Genomic DNA, 24,909 nt, shown 5'->3' with positions numbered 1-24,909 from the left:
GTTAAAGACTTGTTGGTAAATTAACTGGTTGTTGTTGGACAATTAACGATCTAGATAACATTCGACCCGAATGTTATTTAGATAAAAGCGAAATACCACTTCAGGCGGAGAAAACCCGCATAAAAATAGATCTATGCATTAAAAGCAGCAAGTGTGTGAAAAACATTACAACTTACATACAAAAACGTACAAAAGCACAAAAAAATACTTCAAAAACACTCCACAGAAATAAATTTCACTTGTCTTTTTTATGTACAGATATGCATCTTTTAATGGTTTAAAATAAAAAAAAAAATAAGAAAAGTCTAGTTATTTCCATGCAGTGTCCAGAAAGAGGTCATGTTCAGCTTGTAGGGTACCACAACTGCTTCCACCCACCTCAATCATCATCATCATCATCATCATCATATGAAATTACTTTTTGTCACAACAAAAAATAGTGGGTGGTAAAATATTTCGTCCACCAGCCTTTCCACCCCTGGAACTAGGACACAATTTTAATCACAAAATGGATGAGCATATCATCTTGTAAGACGCTTTGCTGAGGTCATCATCTCGAGCAGGGCTTCAGACTGGCTCTGTTCTACTGATATGCATGTCTTTATTTTTGCTCATAAAGCTCCTTTATAGCATTATTTATAAGAAGTGCCGATGACAGACCACCATGTCACCTCCCACTGGCTGCAGCTAGTCACAGAACTTCTCCAGTTCTTGTAAAAAGTGCCTCTTGTAATAGAGAAAGGAAGAGGGCAAATAAAACCAAATTGTTGCTGCTTCCTTTAGTTTGCATCTACTTTTCTACAGTCATGATGAGGAGAAATCTACTTTTTACTCCGGAACTAAGGTTTTATGCAGCGGGACCTCATAACTGGAGACACTGCATTTTCTGCAAAAATGCTGAGCACAGAATGACTTTGCTAAAAACTGCATTACAAGTCAGAAGTAGCAAAATAGTGCAGGGCAACACTTGGAGTCAGGCTCCTGCTGNGGGGGGGGGGGGGACTGACATTTGCTGCCATCAACACTTAGGAACTGCACATTTTAAAGATGGAGTAAAAGGGAACGCTCAGAAGAGTACTTTCTGCAAACTGAGGCACAATTCAGTAAAATGTTAGGTCAGGATGAGGCTCCATTACACTCAGCTACCAGCAAGAACCTTAAAAATGAAGATCCCCTTTCCTGCATGACTTAAATCCATCAGAAGACTTCTGAAATGTTGAAAAGAGCTGCTTGTTAGCAGACCATTAAACTAAGTGTAAAACAACATTGGTCATACTGTTCACTGATTAGTTTTTAAAAGATTAGAACTCTTCAGTAATTGTCTGTTTGTGTCATTATTCTAAAACTAAAAACATCTAATTTAGCTTCTTTATAATTCAGCATATTAATCTTTCTTCCCACAAAGATTCAACTTTTGATTAAAAATATAGTTTGAGTTGCTGCAACATTTGGATTAACTCAATATTTGTTCAGACATAAATGTGGTTTTTGCTCAGAGTGTACATCAATAAGCTTCTACAAGGAATAAAAAATTGTTCAGCAGAAATTAGTTTTTCTTTAACTCAATCATCTCCAACAGCTCTTTAATAAACACGAATCAAAAGATGTATTCTCTTCCCTCTTTCAGCCTTCATTATGGTGCAGAAACCAAATGCTCTGAAACATAAAAGGGTTTTGTATGGAAATTTTATTTTGGTTCAGAATTTATGAAAAGATTAACTTTATTGTAAATAACCTGCAGTTAAATCCAAAGTGCTCCTGTGAGCTGAAATTATTTTCTTCAAAGCATTTTGACTTCCCCCAAAAAATGTTTAATTTATTGTTCCAGTTTATAATTATTTGACTTCATTGTGGAATGAAGTCACTTAAATTATTTGTTCAGATTTCCATCTGTTTTCTTTCACCTGCTGTTCCGTTCCAGGTTGTGGAGCAGCTGGTGCAGATCTGGGTGAAAGGTGGGATTTGTTGTGATTTAAAATAAAAAAAGGTGTGTAAAATAATAAAACACTAATTGCAGGGAGCATTTTGATATTTTTCCTCTTTAAACCTGCATTTTCATTTTGATTATGAGCTATTTTGGAGGATTGCTCATTCAAAACACATTTAAAAATGTCAAGCAGTGGGCTTTATGCACGTACTATAACGTACAACAATAGGAGTGGGGCAGAAGGGAGGGGGGTAATGTAACTCATCAGACATTAACAATACAACCAAATTCATGCAATTATGAAGCTTTAAAAGCTCATTTACAGAGTAAAACAGTCCCAGTTTCTGTTCAACTCCAAATGTTACCTTCACTTCAAACAGAGCAGCATCGTTGTTCCACATGTTGTTGTTGTTTGTTTGTTTGTTTGTTTTTCCATCAACTCTCATTAATCTGAGTTCTTCACACCAGTTCAGGATCATGTGACAAACTGCAGGTAAAGTCCTTGTTTCTGAAATTTAGTAAGGGAAAACATTTATTGCACTGCAAACGTTTGGGAAAGATAAGCTGATTTGGCCGGACTAATAAAATCACCGTCTGACAAAACAAATCCTCGTTTTTTTTCCTCAGTTCAGACCTTCAGATCAAATCTATACAGCTCATTATAGTCGTCTTGGGTTGTAGGATGCACTGCGACTGAGCTATGACCCCGTCAATAATGGGTTCCAAAAATAATCCAGGCTGAGACACTATTTCAGAAAAAGAAAACTTAATATATTAAACTGCTGGCAAATGGACATGTAGGCCAGGATCGTACACAGAACTCAGTGACATGTTGTGTCATTCTAACCTCCTGGTTTGTTCTGAATAGCTGCTGAAATATAAAAACCTTATGAATAAGCAGCATTACAATCCTCTCTGACCAAACCACTAGATCTCCGCAGCACATTAGCATAACTCCACTAATTATGTTTCTGCTGAAAACCAGAAAGCGGTGACGGAGAAGGTTTCTCGTTTGCGTTTCATTTCTGTCTCAGTTTGTTACAACTGTTGTTGTTTTCCCACTAAATTCTAAGCAAAGTAATTACACTATTTTAATTGAAAATAGAGAGCAGGGATCTTTGCTCAAAGTCAAATGTTGACTTTGAAAATAAGTCATAAAATACATTTACCAGGTTGTCATGACAACTATCCTAGAGAGACAGAGAGGACACACGGCGATCAGGAAGTCTTTTGCTTGGATTATCTTGTTTTTTGTAAGACATCTTGAACAATGTTTAATTTTATTTTTATTCCTTGCTACATGCATGTGATTTGGTGCAGCACAGCAGGAGTTGTTCTAAAACATTGTTGACATCCAAGAAGGTTTCTCGTGGCAAAGCAAAGCCAACAGCTGTCGTTTGTTATTGCCAAACTAACTAACTGTGCATTTCCACACTTGTTAGTTCCTAGTGTTTCTGCCTTGTGTGGCTGAGAATTAGCTGTAATTAATCTGTTTTGTTTCATTTAAAAAAAAATGCACCAGAAGGTAAACAGTAAATGTGTCACTTTGAAAATTCTTCTGAACTGTGAATGAGTGAAAAACCATAAACATGAACAGCGCACCGTACAATCAAACATTATTTAATATTTAATCTGCAGAAAAACACTATGAAAATGCCTAATAAAATCATGAAGACTAATAAAACCAATACTGAGATTATTTATTTTACAAATCTAAATTATAAGTGTATATATGTTAGGTCAGTTATGTCAGTTTTTAAAATACTTTTTTTTATTGTTTTAATTTTCCAGTGAGTTTTTCTAATGCCAAATTTAATGATACCTGGGGGCAGATTTTTATTGCCTCATTTACATCTCAGATTGTTTTATTTTCTTCTGTTAAACTCAAATGAATTATCTGCTCTGTCTGACAGTCGGCCTTTTTATGTAACATTACTGATGGAACTTAAACTCTAACCTAAATAAAACAAATAAATAGACATTACTTGGTTTCAGAGATTATTTTATTTTGTTTCTAAATTTATCCACAACAATGCACACCTCACCGAATGTGATATTGGATCAGCTAGATGTGATTGGCTCTTATGTTGTTGCCTAAGTTATTGTGCAAACATTAAATAAAATTGCATTAATCGTTTTCACTGCAATGTTTTTAGGATACATGTTATATGTGTGACCATGGAAGAGGAAATCTGCAGAAACGTGGAGGTAATAATTTGTGTGACATGCCTTCCCTTGTCAGTTATGAATACGCTCACATGCCAAGAAGAAAAAAGAAGTTGAGTTTCTGCTAATTATACCCATCTTTAGCTTCATTTCAGAGGATAATTCAGTTTAATTCAACTGTTAGACATACAAAACATTTAAAGGTATTGTGGATTTTTATTTTAGTAAACATAAAAGGTTTGTAAAGAAAACAAAAAGTGAACAAAAAGTTATTTTTGGGATTTTAAAGCTTTGAGCTGTTTGGGTTAAGATGCTTCCCTTTGAGCGCTGATGGCTCTTTCTAACAAAAATCCACCACTGAGCTCTGAAAGCCATTAGTATGCTTCATGCGGAGGCATTTTATCACCCAGAGCATTTTAAGTCGCCTGACAGCAAAACAGCCGATCACACTGGAGGAAAATGTCCCCTGTGGTGATCTAATCTACTTCCTGTCTGCCTTCTTTATGTTAAATGGCTCAAGAAAACTAAAAGCACCATTCAGAGATAGTGTGTCAGTAGTAATCGTTTGTCTTTGTTAATCCAGGTTTTCCTCGTCAATGTCTGTGCACTCTGAAATAAAAAGTTTATTTTAATTCATGTAGACTCTTCTGCATGAAACTGACCCAACACATGCTGCCTGGTCCAGTTCTGTCATAATGGAGAGCACTGAGAAGGGGGGAGGGAACACAACCAGCAATGTGTTGGCAACAAATAAGATGAATCTTTTAAAAAATAGACATATTTAAATTAGCCTTTTTTGGTTTGTCAGTTCACTCAGATTCTTGTTGATTCACAAAGTTCTTATCTTGTTGCTCTATGTTCAAATGTGCAGTTTTCTAACAGATTTAGCTGTAATTAGTTACCTCATTCTTGAAAGAAAGTTCATGTAGAACCATGATTGTGTGCAGGAGAGCAGGCGGGACTTTAAGCCCCACATCACTAGTGAGCAGACTCTGGTTCCATAAAATACAACATGACAGCTCCCATAAAATGGTTCCTGCTGGCTTCAGTTCCCAAAAAAGATAGAAGCCACAGACAACTACTTGAGCCCTGATATTTATCTGACTTGTTTTTCTTCTATTTTCGGTCACATTTAGCAGATTCAGTTATATTTACAGCAACTTCTTCTTTGAGGTTCTACACTTGTCTTATTCCGCCATATTTGTTTACCTACACGACAATAACCAGTGGGTTTTTGGCTGCCACGCTCTTTGTTTATATTGAGTGCATGCCCGCTTTTCAAAACTGCATATGAATATATCTTGAACACTATATAGTTTAGGATTACCTTTTTATGTTTGATTTCATAGTTCGCATTGAGTCATCTATCAGCAAACAGCACAAAAGTTTAATTTCCAAAAGTCCAATGAAAAACGGATCTGGATTTGGCCCCGCCCCCTGTGATTCCGTCACTCAGCCCTGTGGCTGCAGCGCGCGCTGCTCATTTTTTCAACAACAAACATCCTGAACCCTGAGTGAGCATCGCTGCCCCCCTGCCTCCCCTCTCCTCCCTCTCTGAGCAGACTGTCTCTGTCCCTGACTCTGTCCCTATCTCTGTCTCTGTCTCTGTCTGCACCGCGCCGCGCCAGGACGCATTCATCAGCGAGCAGCGCGTGCTCACGTTTTATTATTTGGCCGGGGTCAGGGTGGGGGGGTCGGCTCGGCTCGGCTCGGCTCGGCTCGGCTCGGCTCGGTTCGGTTCGGCTCAGCTCATGGTTATCTCTGTTCCTGAGAGAAAAGCAGACGGTAAGACACCTGGGACATTTGGGCGTTTTCTAAACTTGTTTCTGTTTTTAAGATTGAAAAATTAATTTGTTATGCATTTTTTATACTTTAGCAAGATTTGAAAACTAATTTGTATTTAGTATAAATGTTTAGTGATAAAGTTTTTACTTAAGCAGCTGAACTCACCTATCAGAACAAGTTTAAGGTGATTAAGAACAGATTTATATTGTCTAAAAGTGTTTACATGTGTCTGTCTCAAAATATAAGATTTAAAACTGCACGTGCAATTCACCAGTTTAGAAAAAGTGCTTTTATTGTTTTTATTCCTTCATATACTCGTCTACAAAGCTCCCTGCCTGGTCAATTAATGCTAATTCAATGAAATGTCAAACATTAAATGCATTTGTTTTTTTTTAATATGATCAAATTATGTGTCATCTGTCAATGAAAGATGTAAAAAAAAAAGGTTATAAAGTGAAATCATTTTTTGTTGTGGTACAGAATGTGCAAGAAATGTCAAAGACTCAGAATGAGAGTCTGCGTAGTGATTTAAAGGATCCTTTAAATTAGATTTTCATTGCTGAACTTGATTTGATTGTTACAGCACACTTGGAGGGAGTTTGGCAATCTTTGCATTTGAAGGTTAGCCGAAAGTTAGAAAGTTTTTTGGATTTCTTATTTTATTTTTGATTTAATTATAACTGTTTGTTGATTAGGATGCTAATAAAGTGTTGGTTAACTCAATGATTCTGTTAAAAAATAATAATAAATATTCAGCTAATAAACAATAGTTTTAATTAAAGTATATTTTTCAAACAGTTCAAAAAGTGTAATCTGAAACATGCACAATGGGAGAAGGTTAAGAACCAAGCAGCTGACCTTGACGTTCCTGACATCCTAAACCCATTTCATCTGTATCGTGTGACGAACTGCCCCTCCCTTTATTCTGACGGTGAGATTTTTCTTATAAAAACTTGTGAAACGGGTATACTGCCCATACTGCTTCCAGTCTGTCATTACACGCCACACTTTAGCACTTTCTCCTCTTCAGTCCATGCCTGTGCATTTGGTCTACTTTTAAGTCTGTGCACATCAGGCTCACATCACTTAGAAGTGACTTCCAAAAGCTGCAGTATCTCATTTTGAACCAGAAATGGAGTAGATGCCAAATTGCTTGTTGAATAATAGATGTCCATGGTGGGTGTGGAGCATTGCCTCAGGGTTGCGATTTCCTGAAGCGATTTTATTTCCTCCTGCTTGTTAATCAATTGATTGGGATGTCTAATCACAGGAGAAACTGTGATTATTACAAACAACTACAGGGGGAAAGGATTTATGACTTTTTGTCTGATGCTCTCTGTTACGGCATTCAGTGTGTCTTTGGTTGATTGCACCCTGAAGCTTTTTATTGAGTGATTGAGTATATTACTCTATGCAGGATTTCCATTATTTATTTATAACAGTACAAGAGAAAAAAATGCATAATTAATTTTTTTCTTCTGACACACTGTTGCTACTCAAAGTCCCTTCAATTTTACAGCCGAAGTAGAGTTACACACCCACGAGAATAGTTTGTCTGTGAACAAAAATCTGTCTGAATTCTTTTACATGACAGTTTAGTTTGCTGTAAATTGTTTCCTGAAGTCACTGACTCATCACAGGAAACAAAAGAGTTGTGTGAGGAGTCCTGTCAGTCAAAGAGTGGTTGAGCCAGGCGCTGCTTTCTGCCTTCAACTCAGCAGAAAGCTGATTAAACTGCAGCTGAACATCAGTCCCTGTGGCTGAGACTCGTTCCTGCCTCTCAGTGTAAGAAATGAAAGATTTATTGCAGGCCAGCTCATCTCCTCGGTGCATTTTTGAAAACTACTTTTATCTGCGCTTCTTTTTTTTTTCTTTTAACGGCCATGCTGTGGCCAAACAGGGCTGAGATTGTAATAGACCTGTCAAGAGCGTCCAGGGAGAAGCAGAGCTGCAGAAGAAGAGGAACGAAAGACGAGGAGAGGGAGATAAGAGTGGTGGATGCAGCTGAGGCGACGGTTGAGGTTAAAAAGGGAACAGTGTCGAGACGAAGGAGTGAGATTTCAGTTTGTAAGAAAAGCTGTGACTTTCTCCTGCTAAAACAAAGTCAATCAGATAAATCTGCAAAAATTAGGCATCAGTAATTTAAAATTGTTGATTCATTTAAAAAAAAGAGGCAAAACCTTCCCTGACAGGTTTGTCTTTTGTTGCCTTGATGTTGTTCTTGCCTGAACTGATTTGCTTTTCAGCAAGTAAAATCTGACCATTTTGTTGTTGTTGTTTTATTCTGAGGAGCCCTTTTCTTCGAATCTATACAGGTAATCTCTTCTGGGGGGTTTTGTTTTGTTTTTATTCAGCAGTTTTTTTCTGTTTGTTGTTTCAGAATTGAGACGAGAAAGTAAAAAGGATTTCTTTTTCCTGTTCTTCACTGATAAATATCTCACTTTACTGACATTCAATTGTGAGACTTCCTTTTCATCTTGCTTTCAGATGTTCAAGAAAAAATACACCCAGGAAAAAGAAAATAGCGTGGCATGTCATCTTAGTTATATCACTGAGCATTGAATATTCTGATTCAGCTTTGGTTTTGCATGTTGCCTTTTTTAAAACATTTTATATCTTCCTTCATAAATTCAACAGCGTAATGTATTATACTTGCTGTGCCTCAGACTCTGATCTTCACATATTAAACCTAAATCTGTCTAAAATCAGTGAAGGTTCGAATTAGCAACAATTCTCAACTAAATGGCTCAGAAAAACGGCATAAAAAGGACAAATTATGAAACATGAAAGAACATTTTCTAAGAACGTGTTTAGTTTCTAAACAGACCCAAAGCCTGTTTCTTTGTGTGGAGCCTTCTTGGTTTGATTCTTTTTTTATTCAGTAAGAGGTTGACATTTGCAGGATATCGTTACATCCAAATCCCAGCTCAGAGCAGAAATATTTACCATCCTCATCTTTATCTCTACGGAGCTTCAACTTCAAATCCTGCTGCATTTACTGAACCCTGAACATGGGAGGGGAAAACTCCAGCACCCACAGCCAAGTCTATTCAGTTTTAGATTTCACTTTATCTTCATCAGCACTTTGTGTATATTTTAAAGATCAACTCTTTTAGTATCTTCAATAATTCAGTAATACAACCTAAATGAACCAACTTTAGAAGAATGTACAGTATTAAAGTGTCATTATTTAAAATAAAATAGAAGAAACAATGTGTAAATAAATAGGAACAACTTTGATATTGTACTGTTTTTCTTACAAACCCTGTGGTGACTGAAGCTTGGATGGATTTGTTTCTGCTCAGCTTTCGACTGAGACATTTAGACTTTGACTAAACTGTGTGATTTGTTGATTATTTTCGTTGTCAGTTGTTTTTATTGTCATTTGTTGTTATTTAGGAGTTCAGTGTTCCACTGAGATTCAGTGATTAGTTGGTAAATCTTACATGAGGAACAGATACGTCCTAAAAAGTTTGAGGAAACTCATTTATTAAAGGATAATTGAAGTGACAGGTTTTAAAAAACTATCAGCACGAGTCTGAATGAAACCTCACTCAGAGACTGAATGTCATGCTGTTAGTTTTGGTGTTAGTCTGTTTTTGTATTTTTAATCTGACTTTCTTCTTTGGCTTTAAATAACTTAAGTATTTTGGGTTTTTTTGCTCATTGTTCTTCTGAATAGGTTTTGCTTTTAGCTCCACACACCTGTTGTGTGTTATCAGTGCACCTGTTTACCCATCCCAGTTTATATAAGCTCCTTGATCTCTGTCAGTTTTCTTTTTGGTTTTCCTAATCAGTTTAGCCATTCTGGCTCACATTCTTTGCTTGTTTGTCTGGTTAATGAAGTTATTTTGATTGAAAAGCTGCATCCTGATGTCCTGCCTTTTGGCTCCATCCAACCACTCAAATCACACTGAAAGACACCTCATCCTGTAGTGAATCCATCCACAAGATAATCCAGACAGTGAACCAATCCATCAGCTTTGCTGTGAAGCCATTCTGTCTTACATTATATCTGAGGAAAATCAGATGGCGTATGTAGCTGTGACCTCAGGTAACCTGTTAGATTTGTGCGCACGCTTAAGGGCATGCTGTGCACAGTGATGACAATGATGACCTTCCACTTGTATAAAAATACCTTGTGTTTTTTCAGATGAAAGTTATTACAAGGTTTAGTCAAACAGTTTTTAATTCAGTCTGAGCTGCTTTAACCAAGCTTCGACTCGTGTGTTTCTCTCATTCAGAGTTAGCTGATGGTAATAAATTCTTTGTGCCGAAAATTAATATTTTTTTGAATTGTACAAATAAATGGAAAGTTTCTTGTTGAAGCTACTTTTGACAGAGTTTATGATCTAAAGGTGGAAACTGGGTTGAGTTGCAATAAATTATAAACCTAACTGATTTATTAAGTATAGAACAGATTACTGTATATCTCTTATATCATGTTAAATTATTTTGAATCTCCTTTATATGTTTACATTTCTGTAAAATAGGTTTTTGTTACTTAGAGCCCTCTAAGTAAAGACACACTTATATCAGGTTTTAAAACGTTTTTTTACTACAAGACGGTCAGCTTCTGGCTTATAGTTTCCCTAAAAACATATTTAGTAACATCATGTACAAATGTCTTTAACTTTACCAAACTTTCAAGTTTTATGTTAGGCAGACATCAAGCCAGGAAATGATCATAATTACAACTATTAAAAAGCCAGAGTAAATTTACCAGAACACAAGATGCAGATCGTATGTAAATGTGATGATAATTGACAGAGAGAAACAATTCTCCCAATGAGATGTTCAAAGACTTCCAAGCAACTAACCGTTTCCCCCCTGAGGCCATTGTTTTAGCGGTGAGTCTCTGGAGCAATGCTCCATTTTAAACTTTGATCTCAGTTTTTTATTTTTATTTTTCTGTTCCCCGCTCATGTTGGCTGCCACATGAATGTGTCATCTCTTATGGTGACAAACAAAACTAAGCTCAGCTGGTGGTCCAACATTGTTCTGCCTTTTCAGACTCCGAGCTCTGTAGTGTTTGTCTGGTTCCACTGGTAAGATGCTCCGTTCAAGAGCTGTTTGGGAGATTTGGATACATTTTTATTTTCTTCTGCCAAACAGATTGCAATTACATGCTTTGTTTTGAAAATGTTGGCCTAATATGACTTGCATTTCAATGAAAAATGTCAGAATTGTAAATAACTAGAGATTTCATCTGCATGTAATAGTGTGATTGCAGACATCCTACAAATATTAACTTTGCTATGTGAATCCAGTTTGATTTTTTATAATGAGTCCAGCATGCTTAATTTGTTGTTTATTGATAAATATAATGCAATGCTGCTTTTGCACATTCTGTTGCACATTGATTCAGTGCAGCGACATATCCTTCCAGATGTTTCTGTCACATCACATGAGGCCCAGGCAGCAAGGAGACTTGCTATCTTGGTCACTCTGTGCAGCTCTTTGGTCTGTGATGTCGGTGCACCAGCTCACATCCATGGTCAGTACGCTACTGCTTTTCATACTTATGGGTGTCATTACTGGGAGCTGAGTTTCCAACATTTTCTCACCACTTCCATCACCGTGTCATTGTTGAGCTGAGAGCTGTGCTGCACTTTCACTCATGTCCTGCAGTGAAGCTCTCTCATTTCTGCCTATGTGAAATAATGTTAGCCAGTCCAGCTGGATTGTAGAGTCAGACACTGCTATGGAGCCAGGTTTCAGCCATAACAAAAATGGGAAAGTCTTTTACATTGTTCTGAGTGTATAATTACAACTAATCTTACGTGAACGCCAATGAACGTTGGTGAGAAAAATCCATCTTATTTTGAGTTCTAGTTCAGTGTGAACTTCAAACCTGCCATTTTCTTCCTTAGTAAGTAGTTTACTTTTCACTGTTCAGCATCTAATTAAGTGAAATTGATGCATATGCTATAAATAATGATGTCCTCTTCTGGGGCAGCAGTCAGTTTTGAGGTCAACAAGTGGGAGTTCAGCTGCGAGTTCATTGACTGATTTAAGTTCAACACATCTGGCAGTGTGTGGATTATCGTTGCAGATCAGAGGTCAGCAGCAGAGACTGACAGGGGACAAGTAGTTGTATGACCCACCTGACTGTCTGAGGCATTAAATTTAATCATGACCGGTCTGACAAGAGATTTCCCATAGAGATGCTTTATGTTAGTGGTCCATTTCCTGTTGGTAATAAATATTTTAGATTATGCTTTCCTTGGCATTGTATAATCTGATTGTTGAATATAAAAGAGGAGAGCGAAAGACAGGAGAAGGAGAGAAAAGTTCTCCAATCATCATCATGTCTCTGCTCTGTATGTGTAAAAATAATATTAGATTCTGAAATTAGGCCTTTTCTGCATGTTTATCTGTTTTTCAGTCTTCTTTATCTTCTTTATTTAAAAAAAGCCTGCATAAATCTGTATGGAACTGCCACAGCAATTGTGTCGTACAATAGCAATAATAAATGTAACCTGAATACTTTGATTTGTGGCAGCCTTGAAAATGTCAGTATTTGCTCTAAACTACTCGCAGATTTCAATGAAAAAAAAAAAAATTCTCATCTTGCCTTATTCAGTTTTACATGTGTCATCTGTTATTCTTCATAATCAATCTTTCTCATCCATCTTATCTGTCTCCTCTCCCATGAACCTCTCAGACTTGCCAACAAACAGGTGTGAGGGACGGTTTGCACGTCATAACACCTGCCTTTTAATTTGTCTTTGGTCAGGAGAGCCATTCTGTCCTAAGCTCACCCTTCAAGTGGAATTAAGTTAACCTTTCACCACTGATGGCCATGAAACGCAGGATTAGAGTACAGCTGAGCATTAATCCCCTTGAAGGAGAGTTTACGCACTGTTTACAGGCAGTGGTCAAAGCGAAGGACGTCTCTGCTACAACAAGTACACCACAAATACTTTGTGTAATATTTAAGTGAATAAATCTATAGAAATGTCAAAATCTTTTTAGAAGGCCTGAATATCACATTCTACAGATCAGTGATGCAAAAAATAAAAAATCTGGTTGTTGTTGATGATGACATGAGCATCAGAGAACATAGCATCTGTTACAGGGCTTTGAATGATGCACTCAGGTCTTTAAGGAACATATGCATATCTTTCTTATTAAATAGGTTATGGAGAGTGGAGTGTATTCATATTTGCCTAATTAGGTTATAAAATAGAGGAGCAAAATCACAAACTGACGGAATAGTTTGTGATTTGAAATAGAAAACCTGAGTTAAAATCCCTGCAGAGTTTTGTTTTGGGGGGGTCATTTTTGTTTTATTATTTAAATAAATAAACTGTGGTTAAATATAAAACTTACAAAACTTTCACTTTTAGGCCATATTTAGTCCAATTTTAAGCCTAGATGTCTGTTCAATCCAAAAATGCTCACATTGGATCTCCCCATCTACATTTTGTTTTGGGAAGATTAGAGCAGCATAAAGGGACTATTTCTCATATTTTTATTATATCTTGCACTCCTAATTACCATATCGCTCAGAGTTGTTACCCTGCTCTGTCTGATTCATTGTCAGAAACAAATACAGAACAATTTTAACATTTTAAAAGGCCAATGAATGTTTCCTTTTTTCATCTCCACAGCTGAGCTGAGTTTGTCTCACTAGCAAGTTAATGTATAGTAGAGAACGTGGCCATTATCTTTTATATAGTTTTTTTAATTTCTAATTAAAAAGTAATCTCAGAATCAATAATACAGAAACTGTTCTCCATAATTTATCTGAAGCAACATATTGTTTTTAAACAAAGTATCATCTTTTTTAATTGAATTTAAGCTCTACCAGATAATCTGTGTTAAATATTTTTGCACAAACCTTTTGCACAGTGCTTTCATCAAGTTGGGCCCTTTGTGTATTTCTACCATTTCATATAGAAACACACTTTCTATATTAGACAACCTTAGCAGTGAACTAGTGTAGACACTGGTGGGATGCTGTATTTGTCCTCTGGATTCTTTCTTTTTTCGTTGTCTCTTTGAGGTGAGACCAAAGAAAGTTTCTGTCCTGGTGTGATAGTAACCTTCCCTTTTTAATTTCCTCTGCTGTCAGAAGAACAGGCCAGTCTTTGTTGGCTCTATTGAGAGAAACTGACTTGAATGAACGGCGGGTCATGTTAGGTCTCATGGTAATTATTTTTCTCTTCCTCTCTTTGTGTTATCAATTTTCAGCTTGACCATGTTCACTGGAGCGAGATCATGACTTCAGCCAACGAGTCAAATCAGACCTTCTCTCCCCCCATGGCCCTCTCCACCACTTTAGGGGAGGAGAACAATTTCTCAGCTTTTGTCACCCATGACCCTTCTTCTTCTCCTGTATCCTTCCCCACCACCTCCTCCTCCTCCTCGTCCTCCCTGATGACCTCCTCCAACTGCACCAGCTCGCCGTCACCTTCCTCTCCTCCATACAACTTCTATGCCGTGCTGTTAGTCCTGCTGATCTTCTGCGTGGTGTTCGGGAACGTCTTGGTGTGTGTGGCGGTGTCACGGGAGCGTGCTCTGCAGACCACCACCAACTATCTCATCGTGTCCCTGGCTGTGTCCGACCTGCTGCTGGCGACGCTGGTCATGCCGTGGGGCGTCTACCTCGAGGTGTGTATGGGTGTGTGTCCACAGTTCTGTCTGTTAAAAAAAACTGTTAGTATTTATGTTTCTGAAGCAGAAAGAGTGAAAAACAGCATCATTGGATAGTTTAACTGAACAATCCTATTTATGTTTATACAGTTTCTATTTGGGCAGATGAAAAAAAAGCAAATCCAAATATTTCACAGTTTAGAAAACAAGTGATTCCGTCAACTTGACAATCAACAGAAACAGTTCAATTATTAAATAATAGTTAAATAATAATTAAAAAAAACATATTCACCAAATTTAGCTTCTGAAATTTGACGTCCTTGTTTGTTATGTAAAACCAACAAAATATTTGAACACTGATCAGAAATAAGCTTTATAAATGACTTTTCTTCATCCATTAAAATTAAAACAGGATGTGTGTTAAAATTATTTGACAAGTCTGAGAAGTTGTTGCTTTTTTTCCATTAAATATTGAACAGATTAAATTATAGTGAAAGTAATATTTTAAATATAAATATTCTGTAAAATCACTTGGTTAGAGTAAATACATATGCCTATAAATGTGCCAAAATAAATATCAGTAAGTTTGTTTTGTCTTATTAGAAAAATACTGTAAAAGGATGTTCAGTTAAATTTGACTTAAAACCAATGAAAGGAGCAGTTTTTATCTTTCAGGAAGTTCTTTACTGATAAATTACACAAAACCCTCAATTTTTTTTCTCAAATGAAAAATTACTTTAAGCTGTAAGTTCAGTGTTTATGTAAATAAGAATTGTCTTTCTGTAAATGAATAATTCAAATGAGAATTGAATAACTTATTGTCTGCTTTTAACCCTTTATGATTTGTACATTTACACCCTTTTAAACAAACACTAAACTAAATGTTAAGTTTATTGGATCTGCCCATTCAAAGTTTTGCTAACAGCAGCAGGCTGCCTCAGGTCAAGTATGAATAAATTATTAAATATAGATTAATCTGCACCGGTACTGCAGTTGTCCGATCCAAACTGTTCAAATTAAGTGAGTCTATTTATGAGCCTGAGATGTTCCAGAGGATGAGCCACGACTTGAATCTGGTTTTGTTTTCCTGAAGGTGGTGGGAGAATGGCACTTCAGCCTCATCCACTGCGACATCCTGCTCACGCTGGACGTCATGATGTGCACGGCCAGCATCCTCAACCTGTGCGCCATCAGCATCGACAGGTGGGTTTATTCACTTCATTCCCATTACTTTGATGCAATGAGGTGTCAGAGGGAAACCCAATTAAAAAGCCTCAACATGACAGTCAATACAGAAGAAAAACAACCCAAAGATTAACTGAGTATAAAAAACAAGGCCAGACAGTCATTAGGCCCGCAGTGACTTTGTGATAAAACACAACAAAACAAAAACTGAGACAACAGAGGAGCTCATGTTCTGGGAATAATGATTAGTCAAACAGAGGAGGTGCTGAAATGGCAATCAGAGACGAGATGAAAGAAGCTGAGGACAAAATGACAGACTGCAAAAAATCTAACTCAGAAACACACGGGAACGAATAACAAAAACAGGAAATACAGGAAACAAAGCTCCAACTAAAAACATGAAATCAGGCCGATATTGACTAAAACTAAACATCATACAAGTTTCTCTTTCTCTCTCTTTTTATTTCCCCTCTAATATACGAACTTTAAACTATCTGTTGTTTCTTTATCCTTCTTTTCAGAATAACTTTATGCAAGTGAAAAGTTCTTCCATAATTATCTTTTTCTCCTCACTTCAAATACAAAATATTTAACATGCACATACATTTTGTGATTGTTTTTTCTCTCCCCTCACTTTTATCTTCATTACTGAAGGCTAAATTAATCAGATGTTTTCAAGCCTTCTCTGGGAAACATCCCGCTGTTTGCCAGGAGACTCAGAAAGGAGTAGAAAATCAATATCACACTTCTTACGACATTAATTATCAAAAACAGATCATATAGTTGACATGCTGTTTTTTTCTTAGGAAGAATAATTGGATATCTGTGCTCAGTTGTGGATATTTTGTGGGCTCCAGTATCAACCATGATCCCCTGGTTGTATCCTGGAACTGGGGCAAGATAGCATAGCTTTTTTCTAAGTTTTGACGTGATAAAAGCTGAAGTTTAATATTAAATTTAAAACAGAGCATACGTTTAAACATCCAGGTCTGGTAAAAAAAAGATGGACAGTGTCTCATCTGTCAGACGCCCCCTGCAGTGGGATCATTTGTTTGTCCAGCAGGGGATACAGTGTTATAATGTCCTTCTTGTCCTCTCCAGTCACTTGTGTTCTTTCACTTTTATAGAAACACAGAGACCATGTTTAATGAGTTTATCTTCCCCCTGATGCCCTTTTCATGGGTCCCAGGGAGGTGACCAGACACCCAACGGGCAAATCATCTGCAGCTGTGTCCTAATTCCTCAAAGTGACACATTGAGGGCACACTGGTTTAGACAATTTGACCCAAAACAAAACAGAACCTAAACTAATGTGTAATGAAATAGAATTGAAGTATTTTGCAGTAGCTGAGTCTACCACCTGTTCTTAAACCAATCAGGCTGTTTCAGTGGCTGAAGATGAAACTTCAGGTGGCTGCAGTATAATAAAAAAAAAAGAAATCCTTTTTTTCGAGGTGTCTGTGTGCTCCAGACTTCAGACAGTCATCATCTGCAAAGCTTTCTTAACAAAGTCATCTTTAAAAAGTAATAAAATCCCTAGAAGTCAGTAACTTTAAAAAATATAACTGTAAACTGAAGAAAAAGCTTTATATGACAATTTGTTGGCCTTGATAGCACCTGAGTTATTGCAAATCAGACTCTTGCACACAAATGACAAATATTAAATGAATATCTTTTTTACTAGTCTGAAGCTGTTCATTTCTTTTTAACCTTCTGTTAGGATTTAAGCTGCTCACTGAAAACCGCTCTCACCTGCCTTACAGCAGACATCATGGATTGGTTTTGACACCTGTGTGTTTCGTGTCCTTGTGGCTGTGGAACAACAACCGATATCTTTTGCCTTTTTGAAGGGAAACGGGGGATTTGAGCGCCAAGTTTACTTTAAAATATGTGAGAACATGACTGTGGGATAAATGGCTCAGAAGCTGTATCAGAACCTGCTCTCTCCATATTGATGTGTGTGTCACAATGTGTGTGAGAGGCATGTTGATGTTGCATGTGTGTGTGTGTTTTACATATTGCTGCAGATACACAGCCGTGGCCATGCCGCTGCTCTACAACACCAGATACAGCTCCAGGAGGAGGGTGGCCGTGATGATCGCTGTGGTGTGGTTCCTCTCGTTTGCCATCTCCTGTCCTTTATTGTTCGGACTGAACAACACAGGTGACTGGTTAACTTGATACGTTTCCTTAAGTTACTGACCAGCTATCAGCTAAGGTGTTGCTCACTGGAATCACTCCATAAAGTAGCACACTGAAATTTAGTCATGCATGGCAAGATAACATGAAGCTAAGAGTTTGGAGTTTGTGTGTTGCCTGCTGCTGGTTTTGCTGCCAACACCTGCAAAGTTATTCTAAGAGACTGTCAGCAGCCAATCAACAGTGGCAGCTTACTTTATCTGCTGCAAAGCCCTCACACTTTAAAATGATTACTTTACATTATAAGTTGCAACCTTCAGGTTTGCAGTTGAGTCCACAGTTTTTGACAGATTTGATTTAAAGCTAATAAGTAAACAATACATTAGTTTGGATCTGATTTGCTGTCGTTGCAAAAAAAAAAAAAAATATGTATGATTGAGACTGGCACCATTTGTGCATTTCAACAAAACATTAAAATTATAAATAGCAGCTGACTTGACGGGACATTACTGTGTTTGGAAGCCATTTCCATGATGATAAGAAAAGTCATTTAATGACAAATGACTGTGTGGCCAAAAAAAAACCCTTCAGAAGGTTTCCAAAAAGAGGATAAAAAAAGAGGTACATTTTCTGAGCTAAACTCATACAGCACATAAGCATATCCAATATTTTTGGTTTCCAGATAATTACAGTCTTTAATTCTTAATTATATCATTAATGCTACCAAGCCACATGCTGTGAAAATCATCTTGCTTTTATTCGAGTCCTTTTGCAAATCCAGCAGAAAGCACAATGAGAAACACATAATACTTCACCTTCATCATGCATGAGATCCACAATCTGTTCTACGTGTGTGTTCGGGCAAAATGCCATTTTGAAAGACTAGAATTTTATGTTTCTGATCCTCATGGCTCGTTTCAACTAGAGCTGTATTTTGTTATCTTTTTTTTTCTTTTTTCTTCCGACAAACAACCGGCATGCTCTCTTATTTACTTTTATGTGTCTCAACAGTACTGTTGTGCATCCAACTTGAACACTGAGCTTTTCTGGCGCTGTAAGATAATGTTACCGAACAGTTAATCAAATAATTTACACTCAGTTAAAACAAAACACAGCACTCAACAACATTACTTTGATTAGTTCTGGCTGATGGACTGAGAGAGGACACCTTCTAAAGTAAACTCAGATAATCTTTGATTAGGTTGTTGCCTCGCAGCAGCGAGGGTGGCAGCGCTCAGCAGCTAACCTCTGACTAATGATGGCGACTGTGGCGAGGGACTTAAGCTTTGAAAATGCTCAGCCTGAACTTAAAGGAGAGAGCTTTAGAAAAAGTGGGAATTACAAAGTAATGTGAGAGCTTACATCCAGCAGTCAGAAACAGCAGGAGGCTGAATGATGTAAGTCAAAGTGGAAAAAAAGAGCTCACCCTCCTCAGTGATGGGTTGCTCATAGATTACAACATACATTTATAGAGTTTTTATTATGATTGTTTGTGTCCAGTGTTTGTGTTTAAAGGATTCAGTTGCATCATTGTTGGCTTTAAATTAATGCAGGAGAAAATAAGAAGTGTGTTTGATAAAACTCACACTGACTACCAGTAGTTCAAATTTATCCTTTGTGGAGGACATTTGTAAACCTGAATATCTCCCATCCACAGCCTGTTACTGAACTAACCCCTTTGGCTCCCTGCAGAGGACATTCAGGGCTTTTCAGTGACACCAAATGTGAAGAGGTGTAGCTAACTACCTTACAAAGGTTGGGGAATTTTAAAAATAAATGTGATTGGTTTCCATCACACCAAGTTAAACCATGGTTTCAAACACAAATAATTTCAAGACATGAAAAAACAACTGATTATAAAGGAAAAATACAAAAGAGCAAAATAATAAGACAAATAGATGGGAGCAGGGGGCAGAAATAATTATCTACATTAGTGAGTCATAATGCTGTGAGGGATTCCTTTTCCTTTTCTTGCTTTTATATCGAAGTGGACAACTTTTTTCTTTATTTTTCCTTGTGAGATGATCAGGTAGATTTATCTAAATAATTCAAAGAGCTTCAGAATAAATTAAATCAAAATGTGATACCAACTTCTATTACATAACAGTAATCTATTACATTCAGTCTTTGAAAAGTTCCTACTCAACATCTTGCTAACCTCTCTCTCTTTTTGAAGGATGCATTTTTAGTTTTATTATACATTTTGTTCTTAAATGTAGAGATTTGAGAGATGAAGCCTTCTCCAGATTAATAAATAAAATGCTGATTGTTATAGATTGATTTAGTTGTTTTTTTTTTTTTTATATTTGAGTAAATTAAGAGTCAGGAAAGGATTGTTCACAGATGTTTTCTGGACATATTGTCTCCAAGCATTCATATTTTTTTTCTGCACTCACTGGATCCTGTTAAGAGTCGTGTGGAGATGGTGCCTATTTCCACCAGTCAATGGGGAGAGCAGGATACAGCCTGTACAGGTCACCAGTCCATCACAGAGCCACTCAGAGACAAATGAAACATTCAGCCACACACATTCACACCTACGCTCAATTTAAAATCATCAGTTAACCTAACATGCCTGCTGCTGGACTGTTGGAGGAAAGCAGATTAAAAAAAGGCCCAATCCGTTATTCAAACATGAGACAACAGCACTAACTACCGTCCTCTGTCCATCCATATTTGTCTGTGTGTTAGTTTTATGTTGCTGTTCAGTATTCTGCTGTAAGAGTTAGTTTATTTCATTCATATGATTTCAAAATGAACATGGCAGCTGCTCAATTTTTTTCTTAATGAGTGCCAAACCGGCCTTTTGATGAGTTTTTTGCATTTTATGATGATGTTGTTTAGTGACAGATGAAACGCCTGGTTTGTAAATGAGATATGTCCCACATTTCAAGAGGATTTCATTACATTTACCACACATTTGAAGGAGAAATATTTCAAGTTCAAGAATTTATTTCTTCAAACAGATATGAGATTGATAACAAGCTTCTCATCTATTCCTTAGACATAAAGGGAATAATCTCACTCTTTAAAATGTTAATGTTTTAATTAACCAAAGTGAAATGTCTAATAACAGCAGTTCTTTGGATTTGATGTTCTTACATCAGCAAACCGTGAAGGCACCTCCTGCAGCTTTGCAGACCCGGCCTTTGTAGTTTACTCATCTGTGGCTTCGTTCTACGTTCCGTTCATCGTAACACTGCTGGTGTACGCCCAGATCTGTGTGGTGCTACGCAAACGAGGCAGACGGACCGCCCCGCCACGCAAACACGGCCTGCTCATGCAGGGTGGAGCCGGAGCAGCAGAAGGTCGACATCGGAAGGTGAAGTTCATCCTTTTTATTATTTTCTGCAAGCATTTTTAATTATTATTTATTTTACTTTGTTGAGCTGAAATTTGCACTAAACACCCACCTTGTCACAGAATAAGAATTATTTGCAGAAAATTAGTTGCTGCAGGCTGAACGTTTTACAGTAATGAACAATAATTCCTCTTTTATTGAAGGTTTTCACTTTCTCACAAACAATTTGTGGTTTCCATCATTCAAAACTCTGTTAAATATCATAAGGTATGTATTTGATTATGCTACCATTGAGGAGCTTTCTGAACATAGCTTTGGAAATGAAAAATAACCTTTTCACTGTGAATCATTTTATGTAATCTCTTAAAATATTTTAGAGGAATTATTGGTACAGTTCAGTGAAAAAGAATAAATGTTAGGTTAGTCTGCAGTAACTTCAAATAAAAAATAAAACACTTGTATTTGAAAACTTTTGCCTTAAACATTTAGAAAACCTTTAAGGCAACTGCTTCTTGTGGATAATTATTTCTGCTTTTTCCTTCCCTTTCAGAATAAGTGCACACAACCAGAAGATGTGAAGTTGTGCACCCTGATCCTCAGACCTGCCACCGCAGGTCCTCAACGCAAGAAAGTGGTGAGTGTTGAAAAACAGAGTCTGATTATAAATAATGTGAACAACCTTTCCTTTTCGTAACTTTTTTATATTTCTCATTCTGCTCTGTTCTGCTGTGAATCTCTGCTTGCAGCTTGTTGACCTCCTTATTCTTATATTAATAAAAGCCCCACTGTTCCTCTTTCATCTTTGTCTCCTTCACAAGCATCCACATCTTTCTTTGTCCCCCAAATCTTGCCTCCCTCACCACCCTCCTTCCTCCCTCTCTGTGTGTCAGACCCTGGTGAAGGAGGCGGTGGTTCACCCCCTGGAAGTGGAGCCGGTTCAGTTCCTGCCGCGGACCGAGCACAGTCTGGCTCCGCCTCCCACTGCCCCCCAGACCTCGTCCCACTCAGGACAGGCTCAGATCTCCCTCTCCATCTCAGTGGGACCTGACCCCACTCTTCCCTCAACCGTGACGCGATCCGCGCTGACACCCCGTCCTCCCACTCTGGAGGACGGCATGAGGGGTCGTGAGGGATGGAGGGAGCGCAGCACAGGCAGGGAGAAATGGAGCGCCACCAAGGAGAGGGTGAGAGGGAGGTTGTCACAGCAGAAGGAGCGGAAGGCGACACAGATGCTCGCCATCGTGCTCGGTGAGCAGGAAGAAAGGCGGACTGATTGATGTGATGTTTATGTTTGGATCTAATACACCTGCAGAGTCGGTGTCTGAAAAAAGTTTATGAAACATCTGTCCATTTTTTAAATTAAATCGGTGTCTCCAGTTCTTTAACAAAAATTAATACAATTAGAAAAAATAAATAATTAAATTAAATTAAAAGTCTAACGTTCATTGAAAGAAATTGAAGATGTGTGACAAATGTGTTTTTCAAAACAAAAGTAGTTTCCCTGGAAAAATGTCTTTTTCATTTACATTTGACATATTTCACTGGAAGACACATTGTGTGCTGACATCTTTACCAGCAATCTTTAAGGCATCCATTATTTATTTTTGACTGTTTGCTTGATTGCGTTTTGCTTTTCTAAACCTCAAGTGTTTTTTAATTTGTGACTTGGTGGCTGCCAATAGAACTGATGAAATTATCTGTGCTTCAGCAGTTCTGTGAAAATTAAAAATGCATTAATTTGGAGGACACTTTATTCCTGTCATTTGTGCAAACATTGTGTCAGATGCTGCTGTCAAAAGTACTCACACACAGACTTTGTGACAGCTTTTACCATTTGCACTGTAAAAACAGGGCATATATTTAACATTCTTTATAATTCTGGTTCCTCCTGACCTGATCGGATCATGTCCTCTCCTTGTTTCCCAGGTGTGTTCATTATCTGCTGGCTGCCGTTCTTCCTGACCCACGTGCTGAAGGCGCACTGCAGTAGCTGCTGCATCTCGCCGTCGCTGTACAGCGCCGTCACCTGGCTCGGGTATCTCAACAGCGCCGTCAACCCTGTCATCTACACCACTTTCAACATTGAATTTCGCAAAGCCTTCATCAAGATCCTGCACTGCTAGGCCCGGCCAATGAGAGGCGTCAGCTGTCGAAATGAAAAAACAAAAACTGGTTTCAGATCTGAGGTGAGAGGGAAAGAGATAAAGGACTCAGAGGCAGTTTGATGCTGGGGAGAACTGGGGCAAAGGTCTGGATGACAAGTTAAAGTGATGCAAGCTTTTTGGAAAATTTAAGATGAGAGAAATGGAACCAGGCGAGATGAAACTAAAGACAGATATATCACAACATGACATGCAGGGAGGATGACAGCATGCACTAAAGAAAACACAAAAAAACCCAAACAAGATATTTTTAGAAGGAAATACATGTTTTGTGTTGTGTATATATAATCTGCAAAGGCAATATGTGAGAGCAGGTGATCCTCCCTCAGTGTTCTGACTCCGACGTGAGACTCGCTGTGACATGACTGTTTCCCAGATGATCAGAAAACTTCCCACTGTTGGATTATCCTGTAATCTTGACAAACTTCATCCTGTTAGCTGTCTGCATGCGTTTGTATTTCACAAAGGAAATCCTCAAAAAAAAGTCAAGCACCCATAAAAGAAAAAAAACCTTTCAGTTTCAGTTTTGTGCCCGAGGTTTTTATTTTTTAATGGCTTTTCTGAGAAGACACCAAGCTGGACTTATACATCTGGTCATTTAGCTCACAAATAAGCTCCATTTTATAAGTAATATTTTTGATTTAAATCATTGTGTATAAATGTACTTAAATTTTTGACATTGTAAATATTCGGCAATAATAATTTTATTTGTTGAAAACCTTGTATTGTACTTTTTTAATTGATGATTTTGTTCTAAAATCATCATCATCGTAATAAAATCAATGCCCTTTTGTCCACAGAAATGTTTTTTTTATGTATTCTTAATTATGCAGTGTTTCTGGCCAAATTAATAGAAGCTACAAAGAAGCAAAAGTCCCTGTGAAAACTATAACAACAAAATCAGGTGCATTTATTTCTAGATGTTAGCAAAAATAGCAAACAAGCCACGTTCCCACATGCCTGAAGGTTTGACAGGTAAACAGAAGAAGAGAAGTTTAATTCAGCTTGGAGCTTTCTGACAGTAACACTGCGGTCCTTGTCTCTACATCCCGCTCATGTGTCGCTGTGCACAAGAAGAAACAACGCTCTTAAGGTGGAAATGCTCCACTTTACCAGGAAGAAGCTGAAACAGGGTATTTGCTCTTCCCTTCGACTGACATCATGAGGATTATTTATTCATCAGTCAGTGTTTGGGGCAGGTGAGGAGGAGCGCCACACTTCAGATGTGAAGATCCACAGTGTGTGTCGTTGTCGTGCAGATTCAATAACTGAGAAGTTCCTAAACCATGAAAAGACCTTCTTCAAAGTAATGAAATGAATTCTAAATGACACAGCAACCAGTGGCATTTCACTATGCTTTCAGAACAGACTTCATTTGTTATCTTTTATTGTCTTTGTTCAGTTCTTTCTGCTTAACCTGGTCAGTAAACCACAATAAATAAGTCTAATAAATAATTTATTAGACTTTTGGACTAAATTACACAAAAGGCAGCAGGTTTTGGAGATGGGGGGGAGAGTCATTTTATTTCCATATTTTGCAAAAAACACATTCAGTTTTGTCCTTTAAACATGTCATTAGACTAATCTCGTCTAACATGAATCATCTTTAGTAAACTTGAAAGTTTTTAGTGACACGATGAAGT

General features: G+C 37.5%; 1 protein-coding gene across 2 annotated transcripts; it reads left to right on the top strand.

Annotated features, from left to right (window-relative positions):
- Nucleotides 1-5,603: 5,603 nt before the first annotated feature.
- On the top strand, nt 5,604-24,053 carry drd2l (dopamine receptor D2 like). Of its 2 annotated transcripts, none has more exons than XM_017423696.3 (8): nt 5,604-5,878; nt 14,078-14,497; nt 15,573-15,682; nt 17,692-17,828; nt 20,911-21,125; nt 21,655-21,738; nt 21,995-22,352; nt 23,031-24,053. In XM_017423696.3, exons 2-8 carry the CDS (start codon nt 14,105-14,107, stop codon nt 23,225-23,227), a joined length of 1,494 nt encoding a protein of 497 aa, XP_017279185.1. In that variant the 5' UTR covers nt 5,604-5,878; nt 14,078-14,104; the 3' UTR covers nt 23,228-24,053. The 2 variants fall into 2 exon arrangements, with proteins under 2 accessions (XP_017279185.1, XP_017279184.1); XM_017423695.3 differs by having other exon boundaries at nt 21,923-22,352.
- Nucleotides 24,054-24,909: the final 856 nt, after the last annotated feature.

Source organism: Kryptolebias marmoratus, linkage group LG16 (genome assembly GCF_001649575.2).
Source record: "Kryptolebias marmoratus isolate JLee-2015 linkage group LG16, ASM164957v2, whole genome shotgun sequence".
Taxonomy (NCBI): Eukaryota; Metazoa; Chordata; class Actinopteri; order Cyprinodontiformes; family Rivulidae; genus Kryptolebias; species Kryptolebias marmoratus.
Note: the sequence above shows the minus strand (reverse complement) of the source record. Positions and strands in the feature narration are given on the sequence as shown.

What these genes read in the sequence shown, in the direction of transcription:
- drd2l (XM_017423695.3), top strand. Translation starts at nt 14,105, where the DNA reads ATGACTTCAGCCAACGAGTCAAATCAGACCTTCTCTCCCCCCATGGCC. An exon ending in CGTGGGGCGTCTACCTCGAG is followed by an intron (nt 14,498 to 15,572) that starts GTGTGTATGGGT and finishes GTTTTCCTGAAG; the next exon opens with GTGGTGGGAGAATGGCACTT. An exon ending in CAGAAGGTCGACATCGGAAG is followed by an intron (nt 21,126 to 21,654) that starts GTGAAGTTCATC and finishes CTTCCCTTTCAG; the next exon opens with AATAAGTGCACACAACCAGA.